General features: G+C 40.5%; 2 protein-coding genes across 2 annotated transcripts in view; both read right to left on the reverse strand.

Moving 5' to 3' along the window:
• SLC25A17 (solute carrier family 25 member 17) overlaps nt 1-5,259 on the reverse strand; it is a 53,539-nt gene extending 48,280 nt beyond the window's left edge. The window contains exon 1 of the mRNA XM_002831176.6: nt 4,490-5,259. Within this exon, the coding sequence (XP_002831222.1) occupies nt 4,490-4,543 (54 nt within the window). The 5' untranslated portion in view covers nt 4,544-5,259. The remainder of the gene's footprint in view (nt 1-4,489) is intronic.
• Nucleotides 5,260-10,318: 5,059 nt separating this feature from the next.
• The window catches only part of ST13 (ST13 Hsp70 interacting protein), a 31,485-nt gene continuing 23,766 nt past the window's right edge, over nt 10,319-18,037 (reverse strand). Inside the window, 5 exon segments of the mRNA NM_001133649.1 lie at nt 10,319-11,847; nt 12,280-12,413; nt 14,733-14,781; nt 15,959-16,075; nt 17,696-17,798. Coding sequence (NP_001127121.1) covers nt 11,719-11,847; nt 12,280-12,413; nt 14,733-14,781; nt 15,959-16,075; nt 17,696-17,798 — 532 coding nt within the window. The 3' untranslated portion in view covers nt 10,319-11,718.

Below are 18,037 nucleotides of genomic sequence, written 5' to 3' on the forward strand. Positions count from 1 at the left end.
TTGGTTATCCATGACCTTATACCATTCACAATAGTAGATTAAGCTGTTAGGACGTCAGAGTTGACCTTTGGAAGAGCAGTTCCAGTGGTCAAAGTAGGATGAGAAAAGGCGGTACATGCAGAATATATATATACATATTTTTTTTTTGAGACGGATCTTGCTCTGTAGCCCAGGCTGGAGTGCAGTGGCGCAATCTTGGCTCACTGCAAGCTCCACTTCCCAGGTTCATGCCATTCTCCTGCCTCAGCCTCCAGAGTAGCTGGGACTACAGGCGCCTGCCTCCATGCCCGGCTAATATTTTGTATTTTTAGTAGAGATGGGGTTTCACCGTGTTAGTCAGGATGGTCTCGATCTCCTGACCTCGTGATCTGCCCGCCTCAGCCTCCCAAAGTGCTGGGATTACAGGCGTGAGCCACCGCACCTGGCCCAGAATATTCTTTAAATAAGCTTAGCACAAAGGGAAAGAGAACAGGCAGAGGCTGAAGAAGCTGCCAGATTCCAGATCAGATTGGTATAGTTTTCTGATGGGACAGGCTGACCATGTTTGAGGGCTGAACAGAAGCAGACACTAGGTTAAAGCTATAGGAAAGAGATGAAAATTACTGGAGCAAAGTCCTAGAAGAAAACTGGCCGTGGGCTGGAGGAGAGGGCCAAGATCGAAGGTAGCAGACACTGAATATGTCTGTTTTTCCTCTGAGACCAGCAGAATGTAGAAAACACGAGTACAACTGTAATTGGAAAAAATGGAAAAAACTCATCCCAAGTAGGTTCTATTTTATCTAGAGAGTAAAAGGTAAGATCATCTGCAACAAGTGAAGGGAATGGGTGGAGATGGCCATGAGGCAAGAGAACATTTCAATTCCCTTAAATTTCTAAAACTAGGTATAAGTGCTGTATTTGCAAGAATATACTTGAGACAGAAATGAATAATTATGGTCTTACTACAATGTTCCATTATGCTAGATGCTCCACAAATATAATCACATTTACTTCTCACAAGAACCCAGTTAAGTGAGGTGTTGTTATTGTCCCTGTTTTATAGTTGGATTAAAGATGACATTCATAGTTAAGCTTTACTACAGAACTTTTTTTTTCAGCTGTTATGCCATATTTGCTTCTTAAAAAAATTAAGTTATAGAATACTATGTACGACGATATAATTTCATTAATCCTTTTTGATTCAGGCATAAACAAACAAAGTTAGAAAAGCAATTCCAGGCCAGGCGCAGTGGCTCACGCCTGTAATCCCAGCACTTTGGGAGGCCAAGGCAGGTGGATCACCTGAGGGCGGGAGCTCGAGACCAGGCTGACCAACATGGAGAAACCCCGTCTCTACTAAAAATACAAAATTAGCCAGGCATGGTGGCGCATGCCTGTAATCCCAGCCACTCCACCAGAGGCTGAGGCAGGAGAATCGCTTGAACCCAGGAGGCGGAGGTTGTGGTGAGCTGAGATGGATCGCATCACTGCACTCCAGCCTGGGCAACAAGAGCGAAACTCCATCTCAAAAAAAAGAAAAAGAAAAAGAAAAAAAGAGAAAAATAGGCAACAAGTGAAAAAAAGAAGTATCTTTGTAGATTAAATAGAAATATATTACTACTATTGCCAGTCACTCTCTCTACAGCAGGAGTCAGAAAACTATGATGGCCTATGGGCCAAATCCAATCTAATACCTGTTTTTGAAAAAGGATTTTATTGGAACACAGCTCTGTCCATTCATTTACTGTCTACAGCTGATTTCACACGACCATGGCAATGTTGGGTAGCTGTGACAACTGTACACAAAGCCTAAAATATTTCCCATCTGCTCTCTTTAAAAAGTTTGCCAACCTCTATGTTCTTTTATAGTGCTTAACTGTATCTAAAATTATTCTACTTATTTTTTATTTATTCATTTATTTTTTGTTGGTTTTTTATTTATTTATTTTTTTTTGAGACGGAGTCTTGCTCTTGTCACCCAGGCTGGAGTGCAATGGCACAATTTTGGCTCACTGCAACCTCCGCCTCCCGGGTTCAAGTGATTCTCCTCCTTTAGCCTCCCGAGTAGCTGGGATTACAGGCGCCACCACCATGCCTGGCTACTTTTTGTATTTTTAGTAGAGACAGGATTTCACCATGTTAGCCAGGCTGGTCTCAAACTCCTGACCTCAGGCGATCCACCCGCCTCAGCCTCCCAAAGTGCTGGGATTACAGGCGTCAGCCACCGCATCCGGCCTATTTATTTATTGTCTGACTCCCGTATTGGAATGCATAGTTCATGAAGAAAAAGACCTTCTTCTCTACTGTATTCCTTGCACCTAGAACAGCGTGTGGCACATAGAATGCACTCAATAAAGGTGTTTAATGAACATTTATTGCAAGAAGGAAGAGAAAAACATTTCCCATCTTCTCACTTTCTTCTCTTAGATGCACTCCAACTATTTACCCCACCACTCCACCAAAACTGGTCTTCTCAACTAACCACTCAATTTATCAACATGATAAATTCTCAGTTATTTCTCAGTCCTCACCTTCCTTGACCCATCAGCAGCATATGACCCAGCTGGTCTACATCCTTCCCCGGAAACACTTTCTTCACCTGGCTTTCACTCTTAGTTCTTAGCTTCCCTCCCACAGTACTGATCCATCCTTCCTTTGTCTCCTTTGCTGGTGCAATCTTATTTTCCCGGCCTCTTAATGGTTAGCCTGCTCCAAGACTCAGTCATTGAGATTCTTCTGTCAGTCCATACTCACTTCCCTAGTGAGCTCATCTAGTCTCACGACTACTCTTAGGCATTTCAAACTCCTCCAAAACCAAAGCCAAATTTATCATTTCCCCCAAAACCTTCTCCTTCACAGCCTCTGCCATCCCAGTAAATAACACCATCCCTCCAGTTACTGAAGCCAAAAACTCTTGGAGTCAACCAACCCTCATTTTATTAATATATTCCAGGTCAATGATCACTTCTACCATGTCTGCTACCACCCTGATCCAAGTCACCATCATCTCTCGCCTAATAATTAATTATCCCTTGTTCCCTTACATTCTATTCTCAACACAGCAGCCAGGGTGATCACGTTTAAAGGTAAATCAGCAAGTTCAACAGCTAGCCAGAGTGAAAGTCTCACACAATTTGGTCCCCTGAAACCTATTTGCCTCTTTATTCCCTCCACTCCGGAAACACAGGCCTCTATGCCCATCTTAAAGCAAGTCACGCAAGCGTCCATCTCGGCCTTCATACTGGCTGAAAGGCTCTTCTGGCTGAACTGAACGAACCAGGCTTCCTGAATTAGGCATTTTCATGAAATGCTGTGTCACTTAATTCTCTAAACTCTATGAGGTAGGTATCACTTCCTCCACTTTACAGATTAGGAATGAGGTTTACAGGGCATCTAGCTAACAAATGATGGAGTTAGGGTTAAATCCAGATTAGTCTACACAGAAGGTGAGCTCTCAGTGAAGTTTCTGGAGGCTAAACAGAGGATTCAGTGATGTTCCTCTGAAGTCACAGTGATTTTAACAGCTAAAGGTGTGTGCTAACAACTGGTGAAGAATATGAGAAAAGGCAGAGAGATAAAAGAACCACAAGAGGAGTCACCCAAGCCAAAAGTTGAAAGTTTTAGGGAAAAGAGGGGAGAGGGGAAGTGTCAAGTGGAACCTAAACATCAGAAGCCCAAGAATCAAGCGTATACCTCATAACAAACCAAACTCGTGGTAGACAGGAACCCAGATCTTGATTTAGAAAGAAAGAAAAAAAAGCCAGGCACAGTGGCTCATGCCAGCACTTTGGGACGCCAAAGCGAGAGGATCGTTTGAGGCCAGGAATTCGAGACCAGCCTGGGAAACATTGCCAGACCCAAAACATTTTTTTAAAAAAATGTAGCCGGGTGTGGTGGCTCACACCTGCAGTCCCAGCTACTCAGGAGGCTGAGGTGGGCGGATCGCTGGAGCCCGGGAGATCGAGGCTGCAGTGAGTCATGATCGCGCCACTACACTCCAGCCTGGGCAACAGAGCAAGACTCTGTTCGGAAAAAAAAAAAAAGAACTATCTTCTCCTGCCAATAATGGTGCCCAGAGCTATCCTACTAGGTATTGCCACTTGCCCGCGGCAAGCTTGAAGACAGGCTGTAGGGAAGCATGTGACTATGCAACACGGCTTCACACCTACGTTCTCCTCCGGGCCACTGAAGCGAAGTGTTTGAGTGTGCGGTGGTGGACTGACCTTAAACTTCCCAAGGCAAAGATGCGGACCCTGAGTGGGCACGTGTGACCACGGCTCTCTACCCCACAGTCTCTAGGAGACCAGGAGGTGGCGGAGTCTCGGCCCTTACCTCGAATTCCTCCAACAACTTTCCGCCAATGGCCCATTCCTCTTTGCCCCACAGTCATGACAGTGGACCCCAACCCACACTACCTCCCTCTCAGACCCATCCCTCAGGCATATCCCAGGACTGGCCCCTGAGAAGCCTTACAACCCGTTGCGGCCCGGGCGTGAAGACCCCGTCTCACCACGGCTCCGGCCACGGCGTGGACCAGGCTTTCGTAGGACAGCACGGAAGCCATTGGTGCGGCTCCTCGAAGACCAGCCACACTTTTCCCACAGATGCCGCGGCCAGTGGAGTTTACGAAAGGAGCACCGGAGCTCAGGGCGTGAGAGTCGCAATCCCCACCCTCTCAAACCCGCCCGCCTGCCCTAGAACCACTTCCGGGTCGCGGGGCGGGAAAGGGGGGGGGCCTGAGAACGCCCCTGAGCGCTGATTGGCCCCTCTGGGCGCGGGGCGGGACAGTGAGGTGTTCGCGGGGGCTGGGCTCCAAGGCGCAAGGCGGCCTGAGACCAGGTACCCGGCTCCCGGTTCCCACGACGTTCTCTGGCGTTCCAGGGCCCTGACCAGTTCCTCCATCTCAGAAGTCTTAATGGCCTTCTTTTACTCTGGTGACAAAGATGGGGAAACTCAATGAGACTCCAGTCTCCCTGTTTCTCTGCGCCTGAGCTCTTTTCTATTCTGAAAGTCACATTCTGGCCAAGACGAAAAAAATTCAATTGTGGATTTGGAAACTTCTTCCGAAAAACCCTTGAGTGTGGTGGGAAGAGATGTTGAGCATCAGGAGCCCAAAATACAAGACGCGAGTGGGAGCCTCCCCCTAGTTGGCAACTATGGAAGTCATTTAACCTCTTGGGTTTCCTCCTTTGTGAAATGACAATGTACTAGTACCAACAATCCCCATCTGCTGTGAGGATTACGAAAGCCAATTTATGTAGCAGTACTTCATAAAATACTGAAGGAAAAAATTTTTTTTCCATGTTGCAAAGTGACTAACAAAATTACACAGAACTAAAGAAACCACATTCAGCTTTAACCTGCCATACTGTCAGATTCTGCTTCAGGATGCTCCTCAGGGACTCAGGGATTCTTTCCTGAGATACCATCACCACTTGTCTCTACCATGTTTCCTTTTAGAATATCCTCGTGATAACTCCTGAGTGCTGACTACGTGCCAGGCTTAAGTGTTTTATGCCCAACATCACACTTAATCCCTGGGAGAGGGTCCTAACAAAGTTTAACTTGGCCGTTTTCACAAAATTTGCAGAAGATACTGCTTCCAGGAACATTCCCATCACGCCATAGAATCATGACGTGAAAGTGCAGGACCAAAAGTGAAGCGTAGGTGATTTTGGGCTGGGTGCAGCTGCTCAGGCCTGTAATCCTAGCACTTTGGGAGGCCGTGGCGGGCAGATCACTTGAGGTCAGAGTTTGAGACAAGCCTGACCCATACGGCAAAACCCTGTCTCTATTAAAAATAGAAAAAATTAGCCGGACATGGTGGTACGTGCCTTGTAGAAATTACAATGTAGAAACTGCAGCTACTAGGGAGGCTGAGGCAGGAGAATCACTTGAACCCAGGAAGCAAAGGTTGCAGTGAGCCAAGATTGCACCACTGCACTCTAGCCTGGGACGGAGTGAGACTCCTTAAAAAAAAAAAAAAAAAGATTTTGGCACGGGAACGTAGACAGAAACTAGTTGGCTGTAAAACTTGAGAACTCAGTTCTCATTGACTCCTTATCAAATTGGGAGCTTGCTGTCAAGAATATACTGGATTATGCACCATAGTTATGAAAACATTGTTACTACTTTGTTTTGACGTTTTTCTATCTTAGATACCAAAAACATTTTGATCAGCTTTTTTTTTTTAAACCTGAGACAGCGTTTCTCTGCATTGTCCAGGCTGGTCTTGTACTCCTGGGCTCAAGTGATCCACCTGCCTCAGGCACCCAAAGTGCTAGTGTTACAGGCATGAGCCACTGTACCGGGCCTTGCAACTTTTTTTTTTTGAGAGGGAGTTTCACTCTTGTGGCCCAGGCTTGGCTCACTGCAACCTCCGCCTCCCACGTTCAATTGATTCTCCTACCTCAGCCTCTCGAGTAGCTGGGATTACAAGCATGCGCTACCACGCCCATCTAATTTTTGTATTTTTAGTAGAGACGGGAGTTTCATCATGTTGGTCAGGATGGTCTCAATCTCTTGACTTCGTGATCCGCCCACCTCAGCCTCCCAAAGTGCTGGGATTACAGGCGTGAGCCAAGGCGCCCAGCCTGATCAACTAAAGACTGACATACTGAAAACAGTACAGTCACTTTTTTTTTTTTTTGAGACGGAGTATCGCTCTGTCGCCTAGACTGGAGTGCAGTGACACGATCTTGACTCACTTTAGCCTCCATCTCCCGGGTTCAAGTGATTCTCCTGCCTCAGCCTCCCAAGTAGCTGGGGACTACAGGTGCACGCCCCCAAACCTGGCTTATTTTTGTATTTTTAGTGGAGACAGGGCTTCACCATGTTGGCCAGGCTGATCTCGAACTCCTGACCTCAGGTGATCCACGCACCTCGGCCTCCCAAAGTGCTGGAATTACAGGTATGAGCCACTGCACCCAGCCAGTCATTTTCATATAATCAGTATGCACTGAAAAACGTAGACACTGCATAGCTACATCAGTTATTAAATGGAACTATGAGGTTGTGATGTTCGAGACACATATTTATATATTTTTTGAGACAGAGTTTTGCTCATCACCCATGCTGAAGTGTAATGGCACAACTTCAGCTCACTGCAACCTCTGCCTCCCAGGTTCAAGCAATTCTCCTTCCTCAGCCTCCCGAGTAGCTGGAACTATATAAGCATGCACCACCACGCCTGGCTAATTTTTGTACTTTGTAGGGACAGGGTTTCACCATGTTGGCCAGGCTGGTCTCGAACTCCTGACCTCAAGTTATCCGCCACCCCCTTGGCCTCCCAAAGTGTTGGGATTACAGGCATGAGACACCATGCCCGGCTGAGACATAATTCTTAAAAATTATAATTTAGTTGAGCACAGTGGCTCACATCTGTAATCCCAGCACTTTGGGAGGCTGAGTCAGGAGGATTATTTGAAACCAGGAGTTCCAGACCAGCCTGGACAACAAAGTAAGACCTCATTGCTGTTAAAGACAAACAGATGGGCATGGTGGTGCATGCCTGCAGTCCCATCTACTTGGGAGACTGAGGTGGGAGGATTGCTTGAGCCCAGGTCAAGGCTGTAGTGAGCTGCGATTGCATCACTGCACTCCACTGTGGGCAACAGAGAAAGATTGTTTCAAAAAACCTAAGGATTGTAATTTTTGGCTGCTTTTTTCGTTCTAAACAAATATCCACTTGTGTGTCCAATTTAGTGTTCATAATTACATTCTTTTCCTTAAAGAGGGTCCTTTGAATTATATAAGCATCATACCCCTTGACACTACATAAAGTATATAAAAAATTTAGGGTCATTCTATATACACCCATGCTATAAGAATTAAAGGAACCTAGCTAGTACTTGCCATTTCGTGTATGTTACTTTTACACTGGCTTAAGTATGGTCAGGTTACTTACCCTGCAATCTAAAAATGTCCCAGTGATCTGTGTGAGTAAACTACTTAATTATGTATTAGATGCCTAGATTTTCAGAGCACCACAGACATTTACATTAGTTCTACTTACCTCCTGGCTTCTTAGAGCCGTAATTTTAAAATCAGGATTTCACCGAACGTCAAAGTTTTTAGTTTATTGCTAAACAACTTTATAGAAAACCATAAACTTACACTTCCACCAGCACTATACAAAAGGTCTCACTGAAAAATTGCCAACTTGACAGACATACTATTTAAATTTGCTTTTTAAAGCTCAACAGTTATTCACTTTTGTTGCCTATTTACTTTAGGACATTTTCCTCCCTCAACTGTATGAGCTCTATTAAGTACATTATATACTGGTTGTAAATACTGGTACATATTGAACTTTTTATAATTACTGCACTATAATTTTTTTACTTATTCTTGCCCTTATTTGGGGGCTTATCATGCACTTCAATTATGCCGTGTCCCTTACTATTAGGAAGAAACCCCCTGGATGTACACATCAGCACATCAAGTGTGTGACACTCCTTACTTAACCAACCTTATTCAAATGTACATTTTAGTTGTTTTCAGTTCCTTAAACAATTCTGCAAGAATCAACCTTGTACACAGAGGCAGCACAGTACAGAGTCTGGGAGAAACCCTCTGAAGCCACAAACCTCTGTATTCAAGAATCTCAGCTTTACAAATAATCAGCTGTGTTATCCTGGGCAATTTACTTATTAAGTGCTTCAGTTTCCTTATCTATAAAATTGTAAAGTGGTGCTAACAGTATCTACCCTTATGGTCATTATCAGAATTGATCCAATACTTGCAAACTGATTATAACAGGGCTTGGCACAAACACTACTTATCTGTGCCTACTCAGGTGCATTAATTTTAGTCATTAGCAAATCTCTAAAATGAAATTGTTTCTCCTTTATCTTATCAAACTAGTATTTCCTAGTATGGTACACTGCTAGGTGTCACCCCAAGTCGTCTTTCCTGTTTCTACTCTAAGTTTTTTCTTGAGCACGTGACCACACAGTTATGGAAGACAAACTGGCTTTCCCTGCAGCTAAACATAGCCTCAACACACAAACTAACCAATGGGATATTAGAAGTAATAAAATGTTAACATCATATATTAGCTTCAGTATCTCAGCATGTTTCCCAGACCCCCCTTCTCCTATTTCCTCAATTGGAGAATGAGCACCAGAGCAAGGAACTTTGGACTAGAAATGGAAGCTACCTTCTAAGTATGGCAGAATGCCTGCCTCTGAACAGCTACCCAAAATAAAGTACATGTTTTTTAGGGGTTCTTGTTTGCAGCACTTAATAGTCTGCAGCCTAATATACCTAGTAAATAACTTAACATGAGTACCAGAAACATAAAATAGAACATATGTTACAAAAAGTAGGGGGTGGGGGTGGGGGATCAATATCTAGTTTTTGTTTTTTGAGACTGCGTTTCGCGATCTCAGCTCACTGCAACCTCTGCCTCCCAAGTTCAACTGATTCTCCTGACAGCCTCCCGAGTAGCTGGAATTACAGGTGCCCCACACCATGCCTGGCTAATTTTTGTATTTTTAGTAGAGACGGGATTTCGCCATGTTGGCCAGGCTGGTCTTGAACTCCTGACCTCAGATGATCTGCCCACCTCAGCCTCCCAAAAGTGTTGGTATTACAGGCGTGAGCCACTGCATCTGCCCAATATCTAGTTTGAAACCATATTTTAAAGACAGCTAGAAATGTAACTATATTTTTAAGCAGAAAAAACTTCCTTCTGATAGCATCATTAGTACAAGAAAACATTTCTAGTTCAGAATATTGAGTTGAAAATTAAGAATGTATATTATGGAATTTAAAAAATCTAAAAGCACAGGACACATTTTCAGAAGAGGAATTTTACTTTTACCCACTTATGGTAATATTTGCAATATTAGAATATAATTAGGTTAAATAAATCAAATAAAGAATCCAGAAGAAACTATTCTTGAGTTAAGCCAAGTACACACTGGCAATTTTGAGAAAGGAGAACTCTACACATTAACAAAAAGAACACACAAGCTCAAATGCAAGTTTATATGGTGAGTGTTTTTAAAGGATTTAAAAAGCATGCTCCATCAGCATAATAGCTTTTTCTCATTTATGTAACAGATGCACTTCTGTCTGCTTGTGTACAGCAAAGGGTTAGAACCTGAATAAACTTATGATTTCAGAAATGTGCTATTTTAGAAATGTACTCCATAGAATTTACTTCACTGCTCCTACCACTGATTCTTCAAATAAGCAAAGTACGGAAGGTCTTATCCCTTGAAAATGTTTTTAAACACTAGCACTTTAAATTGAAACATTGGTAGAAACGTAGCAATGTCAGGTACAATGCCTATACTTAGTCTTATTTAAAATAAGAATTGAAGGCACAACAGAAAATTTATCATTTTCTTTATCATTGGAGGGGAGGGAAAGAAAGCAAGCAGAGGTGGAGATATGGTTACACTATTTAAGAGCTGAATACAAAGACAATGAGTCTTTCATAGTCTCAACAACTCCACAATGAATAACTGTGGATTATCTCATTTATAATTCACACTGGATAAAAAAAAATTGGTTCCCCTCTGTGTATATCAATTTAATTCAAACCTTATCTTCAGAATACAAAGATGAATACTACAAGATAAACTAACTGCAATAGGTATTTTCTAAGTAGAAGACCAAACACCAAAGGGAATCCCTCTTTCCAATGTCTTCTAATACGGCAAGATTTTGCCAGAATGGAAGTCTAACACTTAAATAAGCATTCTCTTGGCCAAGTAAGAAACTACAGTTGTTGTGGGTATTACCCTACAATTACCATATGTATTACATATTAAATTAAACTCAGCATTAAATATGCTTGTATAATTATGCTGTTAATGATAATAGCAGTGATGATGCTGGTGGAAGAAGCCTGTCTTTAGCCCAAGAAAAGTAAGGGAGACAAATGTAGCAAGCAGAAAGCAAACACAGAGTTGGGCAATTTTTCACTAGGAAAGAGAATTTTAAGCATAGAAATATAAAAAGAAAAGTACTACCTTATTTCCCTTACGTGGAAATAATATGAAACACTTATTAGATATACTGGACAACAAGAGAACTAAGTACTCCAACTCTACTGCAGCATTACAAAAAAAAATCATCCCTTCACCACAGTGTAAGATTTAAGGGCAACCTGCCCAAGGATGCATGTTATATCAAACACAGCAAGATTGCTGCTGCCCTGCAAAGTACTTCCAATCCCTACCCAGGTCCTACTGAAATACGGGTGGTCCCAATTAGTTTTATTGAAATAAATCTTTAAAGAAAAAAAGCATTTAAAAAGACAAGTCAAAATGCATCAGGAACCACATATCCAACACAAACTTTATCCTCAAATGAGTTATGTTTGCCTCACACTAATAACTTTTATTTCACTCAGAGCAGTAATCTTCCATACATAAGTATATTCCCTGCCCAATAATTCAAAGAAAAAAAATCCAAAATGATTAGTAAAGAAAAATATAAGAATTAACAGACCCTTTAAATTTGTTTTAAATATTTTGAAGATTTAAAAAGTGTTTAAAGTTTGTAATTCCTAGTAGGAAAACATTATCTGAATGAATACCCTAATGGCAAACCACTGTAAAATGCTTCAGCTGCATTTGGGGGAGAGGGGTAGGGATTATCTTCAAAGCACCCCAGCTCTCTTGATGAGAAGGTCAGAGGTACACTGGTTTGTATTATTGCGACATCCATAAGGTGATCTAGGTTGCTTTTCCTTCAGCAAGGGCTTTATTTATCAGAAGGGCATTACGCTTGACCTCCAAATTTGGCTGACAATTTACTGATGAGATTCATAACCTTTGGGTTGCTCTGGTATTTTGACATATTTGCTGGGTTCTGAGCCACATCCTGGAAAGCCACCATAACTTCTGGATCCTGAAAAGAAAGGGTTCGTTAGTATTTAAAAAGTGTCCTACTGGGTCAATAAGTTTATTATCCTAAATTCCATCTCTTATTTAGACCTGTAATTTGGTGATAGTTAAGTTAAATGGGGTTTAGACGAGTGCTTGAAGTATCAAAATCAAGCTGAATTATGTCATTTGAACTGTATGATGAAAAAAGCACAATTTTGATACAAACAAAAGGACAACTGGATATAATTGCCAATTGTTACTAAGTATTTCTTAGTTTTAAAAATTTAAGTTATTCACTCTGCATAAAGAAAATAAATGTCATTCCTGCATAATTAGCTATTTGGTAACTGTGATAAATAAAAAATAGCTACGAGAGTAACCTTTGTCTCCACACAGAATTATGAAAGAATTGCCTTAATGATACAAAGTCCATAGTTTTTCTTCCAAGTCTTACCTGCATGGCTGCAAGAACCTCTGGATCACTAAGAATTTCATTGAGTCCAGGCATTCCGGCCATTCCAGGCATGCCCCCTCCCATTCCAGGCATTCCTCCGGGCAAATTACCAGGCATTCCCCCAGGAAAGCCACCTGTAATAAAAAATGAATAGACACTAATCATACTCCCAAATATTCCGACACAGTAATTCATCCACAAAAAGTAAAGGTTCAAAGAATAAGGGTGCCACTAAGCACAAAGTAGTCTGAAGAGTCTGAAAATTCTAACCAGACTGCAACAAGACACAAGTTATAGCTTCTAATTATCTCTTTAAAAACAAGGCTGTAAATCAGACTTTGTTACCTCCTGGATTAACTTTTTTCTAGTAATAACACTGTTTTTTATTTTTGTTTGAGACAGAGTCTTGCTCTGTTGCCCAGGCTAGAGTGCAGTGGTGCCATCTTGGCTGACTGCAACCTCTGCCTCCCGGGTTTAAGCAATTCTCCTGCCTCAACCTTCTGAGTAGCTGAGACTACAGGCACGCACCACCATGCCTACTTTTTATATTTTTAGTAGAGACAGGGTTTCATCACGTTGGCCAGGCCGCTTTCCAACTCCTGACCCCAGGTGACCTGCCTGCCTCAACCTCCCAAAGTGCTGGGATTACCAGTGTGAGCCACCGTGCTCAGCAACTTTTTTCTAGTAATAACACTGTTAAAAAAGACTAATCTCACCTTAAAAACAAAGAGTCATCTAACAGTTCCTTAGATTATAAAGCTAGTCATTTTGATCATCTTTCAACTCTCCATTCTTGAATATTTGTCTGTTTCAATTTAAAATTAATTCATGAGTTTAGTTTAGGTTTTTGTTTCAACTATACTCATCTAGCACAGATCTTCCTTCAGTTAAGGACTACCTTAAAAGGCTTGTTTATCTATTGATTTTTCATTTCCATTTCAAATAAAATAAAAATTCTCTGAAAGTGTAACTGGAAACCTGGATTTTTAACAAGAATTCCTGGTGCTTCTTTACAGAAAATAATGCTCTAGCAAAAAGGATTTTATTCTCCCAGTATAATTTGTTAGATTATAAACCTAAATAATCTACTCTGTTCTTCAATATCATAAACCTGTATGTCTACTGGATATATTCTAAAATTACAATTAATAATATAGAGAAAGATGGCTGGGCGCGGTGGCTCAAGCCTGTAATCCCAGCACTTTGGGAGGCCAAGGCAGGCGGATCATGAGGTCAGGAGATCGAGACCATCCTGGCTAACACGGTGAAACCCCGTCTCTACTAAAAATACAAAAAAAAAAATTAGCCAGGCGTGGTGGCGGGTGCCTGTAGTCCCAGCTACTCAGGAGGCTGAGGCAGGAGAATGGCGTAAACCCGGTAGGCAGAGCTTGCAGTGAGCCAAGATCGCACCACTGCACTCCAGTCTGGGCGACAGAGCGAGACTCCGTCTCAAAAAAACATAATAATATAGAGAAAGATAACATTAATGTATTCGACAAAGGGTCACTGTAAGTAAAGCCATTTTAAAGAAGGAAACACATGATAAAGTCATTTCTACCTGCTTCAACAGTTAATTAAAATATGGCCATTAATAACTAACAATCACAGATGAAGAAATCTAAGGGGACCATAAAACAAACTTCTAGCTTCTCTTGCTGCCCCTACTTATCCCAATGCTACAAAATTACTGACCCAAAGCTTGTCAAATCTAAATAAAATGTACATAACAGAAAATTATCTCTAGTACTAGCCCAACATTAGCAATCACTTTCTAAAACAAAGGTATCTGACAATAAGATTATTTATATTTTAAATAGGAAGTAAACTATGAGCTAAATTTAATTTCTTGCTTTTTCTTCAAACAGCAGGTCATCCTCAATATTTGTTCTGTTTTCTGTTGTGCACATACTCTTTCAGAATAAAGGCTAGATTTTCTAGCGTCAGATCATGACGCTAACCAATGACATATAACCAATGACATAAGTTCTAACCAATGACATATAAGCATATGTAGCCTCTAAAAACTTTCCTTAAGAGAAAGCTAGTTACCATTAAACAACTGGAGACAGTTGTTTAAAAAACAAAAAATTAAGTCTTGTGCTGGTCTTTATACAAATTCCACACTGTCGTAATCAGGAAGTACTCAATAAATCTTCTACGTGCCTTTTCCGTCTCTTCTATCTCCATGTTAGTCCTGTCGTCTGTTATTCAAAGATTTGCCTCACTAGCAATTTCTGATCACATTTGAAAGAAAAATATGCTATTTTTACACTGGACAAAAAACATCATTTTTATGTCTAATAATTCCATCATTTCTTTTACCTAGGTTCTTCATGAATATCACTGTATAAGAAAACAAAATCAGCATATCACTTTATAATAAATATTAAGTATTATATTAAAATATCACTGTATAATAGAACAAAACAGTTTTAACTTTTCTTTAAACATACCTGGAAAAGAGCCATACTGAGCTCCTGACTGTCGTCTGGCTTCTTCCTCCTTTAATACAAAAGGAAATAAATTATATAATAGAAGAAGAATTGCTGTCCCCGCAACCTGTCCAAGCAAGACCATGAAAAAACTGTAAAATAACCTAGTAGATGGCAGTACTGAACTAAAGGATATACTCCATACCCCCTTCAAACATTTTTTCCAACTGGATTCTCAGTGGGCATTATTCTCGGTAATAATTTCAAGTAAAGTGTTTTACTTCTACTCTGCAAACAAGCAAACCTGGAAAACAATTTACAGTACTAATATGAAAACTCTAAATTCAACCTGGTTTTAAAACACCCATAGGGAAGGACATGGCTAGATTACCAAGACTACCATGACTTTTGTTTCCTAGGTACATCTTTTACATTGCTCTCCCTACGTAATACAAATGTAGATTTATTGATTTGTTTTTGCTGCTTTTTAAAAGAGAAAATGAACAAAAAATAAATATCCCTCATATGTAGGTTTAAAATTATCGAGGAGATATATTGCTTTTAAATATCAAGGAGATAAATTACTTTTAAAGATTATAAACTATAACCTTAAAATCAAGTATGATGCTTAACATTAAATGGACAAAAAATTAGAATGTAACATATTATATAATACAGCCTTAGGTTCTTTCATGTTCTTTCATTCAACAATGTTAGAAATAAGTAGGTGAATTATTGTTATTTTTTAAAGAGATAGCATCACACTATGTTGCCCAGGCTAGTCTTGAACTCCTGGGCTCAAGTGAACCTCCCACCGCAGCCTCCCAAAGAGCTGGGACTATAGGCACTTGCCACCTTGCCCTGCTAGAATCAATTTTAAATAGCAACACATCCACTGCTGGAAGAGAGGAGGAATCATACATTTAATTAATCTGGCCAAGCATCCTCAAAAGATCAAACAATAATACTGTCACATTTCAATTACTTGACCTGGAAAAACTCCTGATTTTATAAAAACACAAACAAGAATATAAAATGGTGAAATAAAAGCTCACTGAATAATTTAAGACTAAAAATGTCCCCAAAATTAGACACAGTGAAAGGAGACTCCTTATAAGTAGTATCATTACTCTATAGAACTGTAGCCAGCATTAAATAAAAGAGCCAGGAATGAGAATTTTAGTGTCCTAAAGCCTCTATAGAATTTGCTGTATTTCCCTTTCATGGCTTAGCTACAGGGAATTTACCCTCTGTGCTCTCTCATGCTCTTCTCGAGCCTTCTTAACTCGTTCTATTCTTTCTTTGATCTCTCGCTCTTCACGTTTTCGCTCATACTTTCTCCGATGTTCTGCAATTTTCTGTGCCTAGAAAAAAGAGCCATAGCAAAATAAGCTTGCTCCAAAAGCTGAATAACATCAACACAAATATTCTTTGTGGAGAGATGTTTAATTCAACATACAGTTCAGAAAAATGACAGACTTGTCTTGTAGAAAAAGACCTAACACAAGCTAAGCCTTTAAAAAAACCAACCTCAACTGCATGAGGCACTGTAAAACAGAGTAAAGAGGCCTGGGGTTTGAAGTTAGAAATGTTATAATCTCAAAAATTAAGCTCAAAGATTAACAAATAGGTTTCTAAGTGCATGACAATTCTTGCCTGCTAGTTTCTATCAAATACACAGTGTTTATGTTTCAGAAGGACAGCTGAATTCAGTAGGAAGAGTATTATTACGGATGTCTGCCGTGGGACGGCAGAGACTGGGAACACATACCCCAAGTATATGCCACAGTATATTTAAGTTTCTGTATCCATAAAATAGGAGAGGAAGAAATATTTAGTATTATCAAATTGCTATAGGGATTAAGAGGGAAAAATGTAAATATGTGTACCAGACACTAGTAAGTAGTATCAAATAAATGCTCTGGATCTATTATTTCCTCAGAGAATAAAATACATTTAAGAGATTCATATTCAACTGTCACTTTAGCTTGTTTACACTTTGCTGACAAAGTTACAACTTTGCCCTATTTTAAGAAGAAAACAGAAAACCAAATGAACTCTCTGGCAGTAAATAATTAAATTCAATACAATTTCCACTATCTTAAAATCTCTGAGAGTAAATTCTTTACAGCTGAACTTCCCACAAAATGAAGGATTTACCATGTAAACACATTAAAATTATTTTAACCAACAATTTTAGAGAAAAATCATCCTTAAAAGCTGCGATGTTCTACTTTTGGGATTCAATATTATTATTTTTAAAAAATTGAAACTTCTTTGTTTTATTACGACAGCCTCGCTCTGTCACCCAGGCTGGAGTGCTGTGGCGTGATCTTGGCTCACTGCAACCTTCCACCTCCCAGGTTCAAGTGATTCTCCTGCCTCAGCCTCCCGAGTAGCTGGGACTACCTAAGTGCATGCCACCACACCTGGCTAATTTTTTGTATTTTTAGTAGAGACAGGGTTTCGCTATGTTGGCCAGGCTGGTCTTGAACTCCTGACCTCGTGATCCACCTGCCTCGGCCTCCCAAAGTGCTGGGATTACAGGCATGAGCCACCGCGCCCGGCCAGAAAGACTGAAACTTCTTAACTTCCACAAGGCCTTCTTGCTTTATAAAGTGGTTGTACACACCTATGATATATAAGAACACATCAGATTCAATCTTGGGTAATGCTAATTACAGATTTTCTATTTGTTTCCTTGTTGTAAACCTGATACCCCCTTTTCTAATTTTCTGGTTATAATTCCACTGCAGGCTTCCAAACAAAGTAACAGAGTTTGCTCTAATAATGCATGAGAAATGAAAGCATGAAAACCTAATGAGATCTCCAGAGTTGAGCACAAACTTCAGCAATTACAGGTTATATCTTCCAATGGTTTGATTCTTTGCCTGTTTTTCAGATGAATTATGGCTGTCGGGGGCTAAGCACTACAGCGAGGGAGTATTTAACTAATGACTTTCCCTTTCTCTACTTTGACATACCTTAGGTTGAACTTCTTTCAGCATTGCACTAGCATCTTCATCATAATCCAATTTACAGGCAAGGGCAAGATCATGGGCTGCTTCTTCCCAGTGGCCTAGAAGTCTGAAACAGATTCACACTCATTTTAGAAGCCTTTTATACATATTCACTTATGTGGCATGATATCTTTCCTCCTTACAAAAAAGGATTGTTCTAAAACAGGCTTCAGTTAAATATTAACTATAAACTTTCACCAACCAATTCAATTACTATATCCCACTTTAGTTAACTATAAAAACCTGAAAACATTTAAATTTCCTCTATTTAAAGCTGCTTTTCTACTAAAAGCTAAAAAACAAACA

Source organism: Pongo abelii, chromosome 23, assembly GCF_028885655.2.
Source record: "Pongo abelii isolate AG06213 chromosome 23, NHGRI_mPonAbe1-v2.0_pri, whole genome shotgun sequence".
In the NCBI taxonomy this organism is placed as follows: Eukaryota; Metazoa; Chordata; class Mammalia; order Primates; family Hominidae; genus Pongo; species Pongo abelii.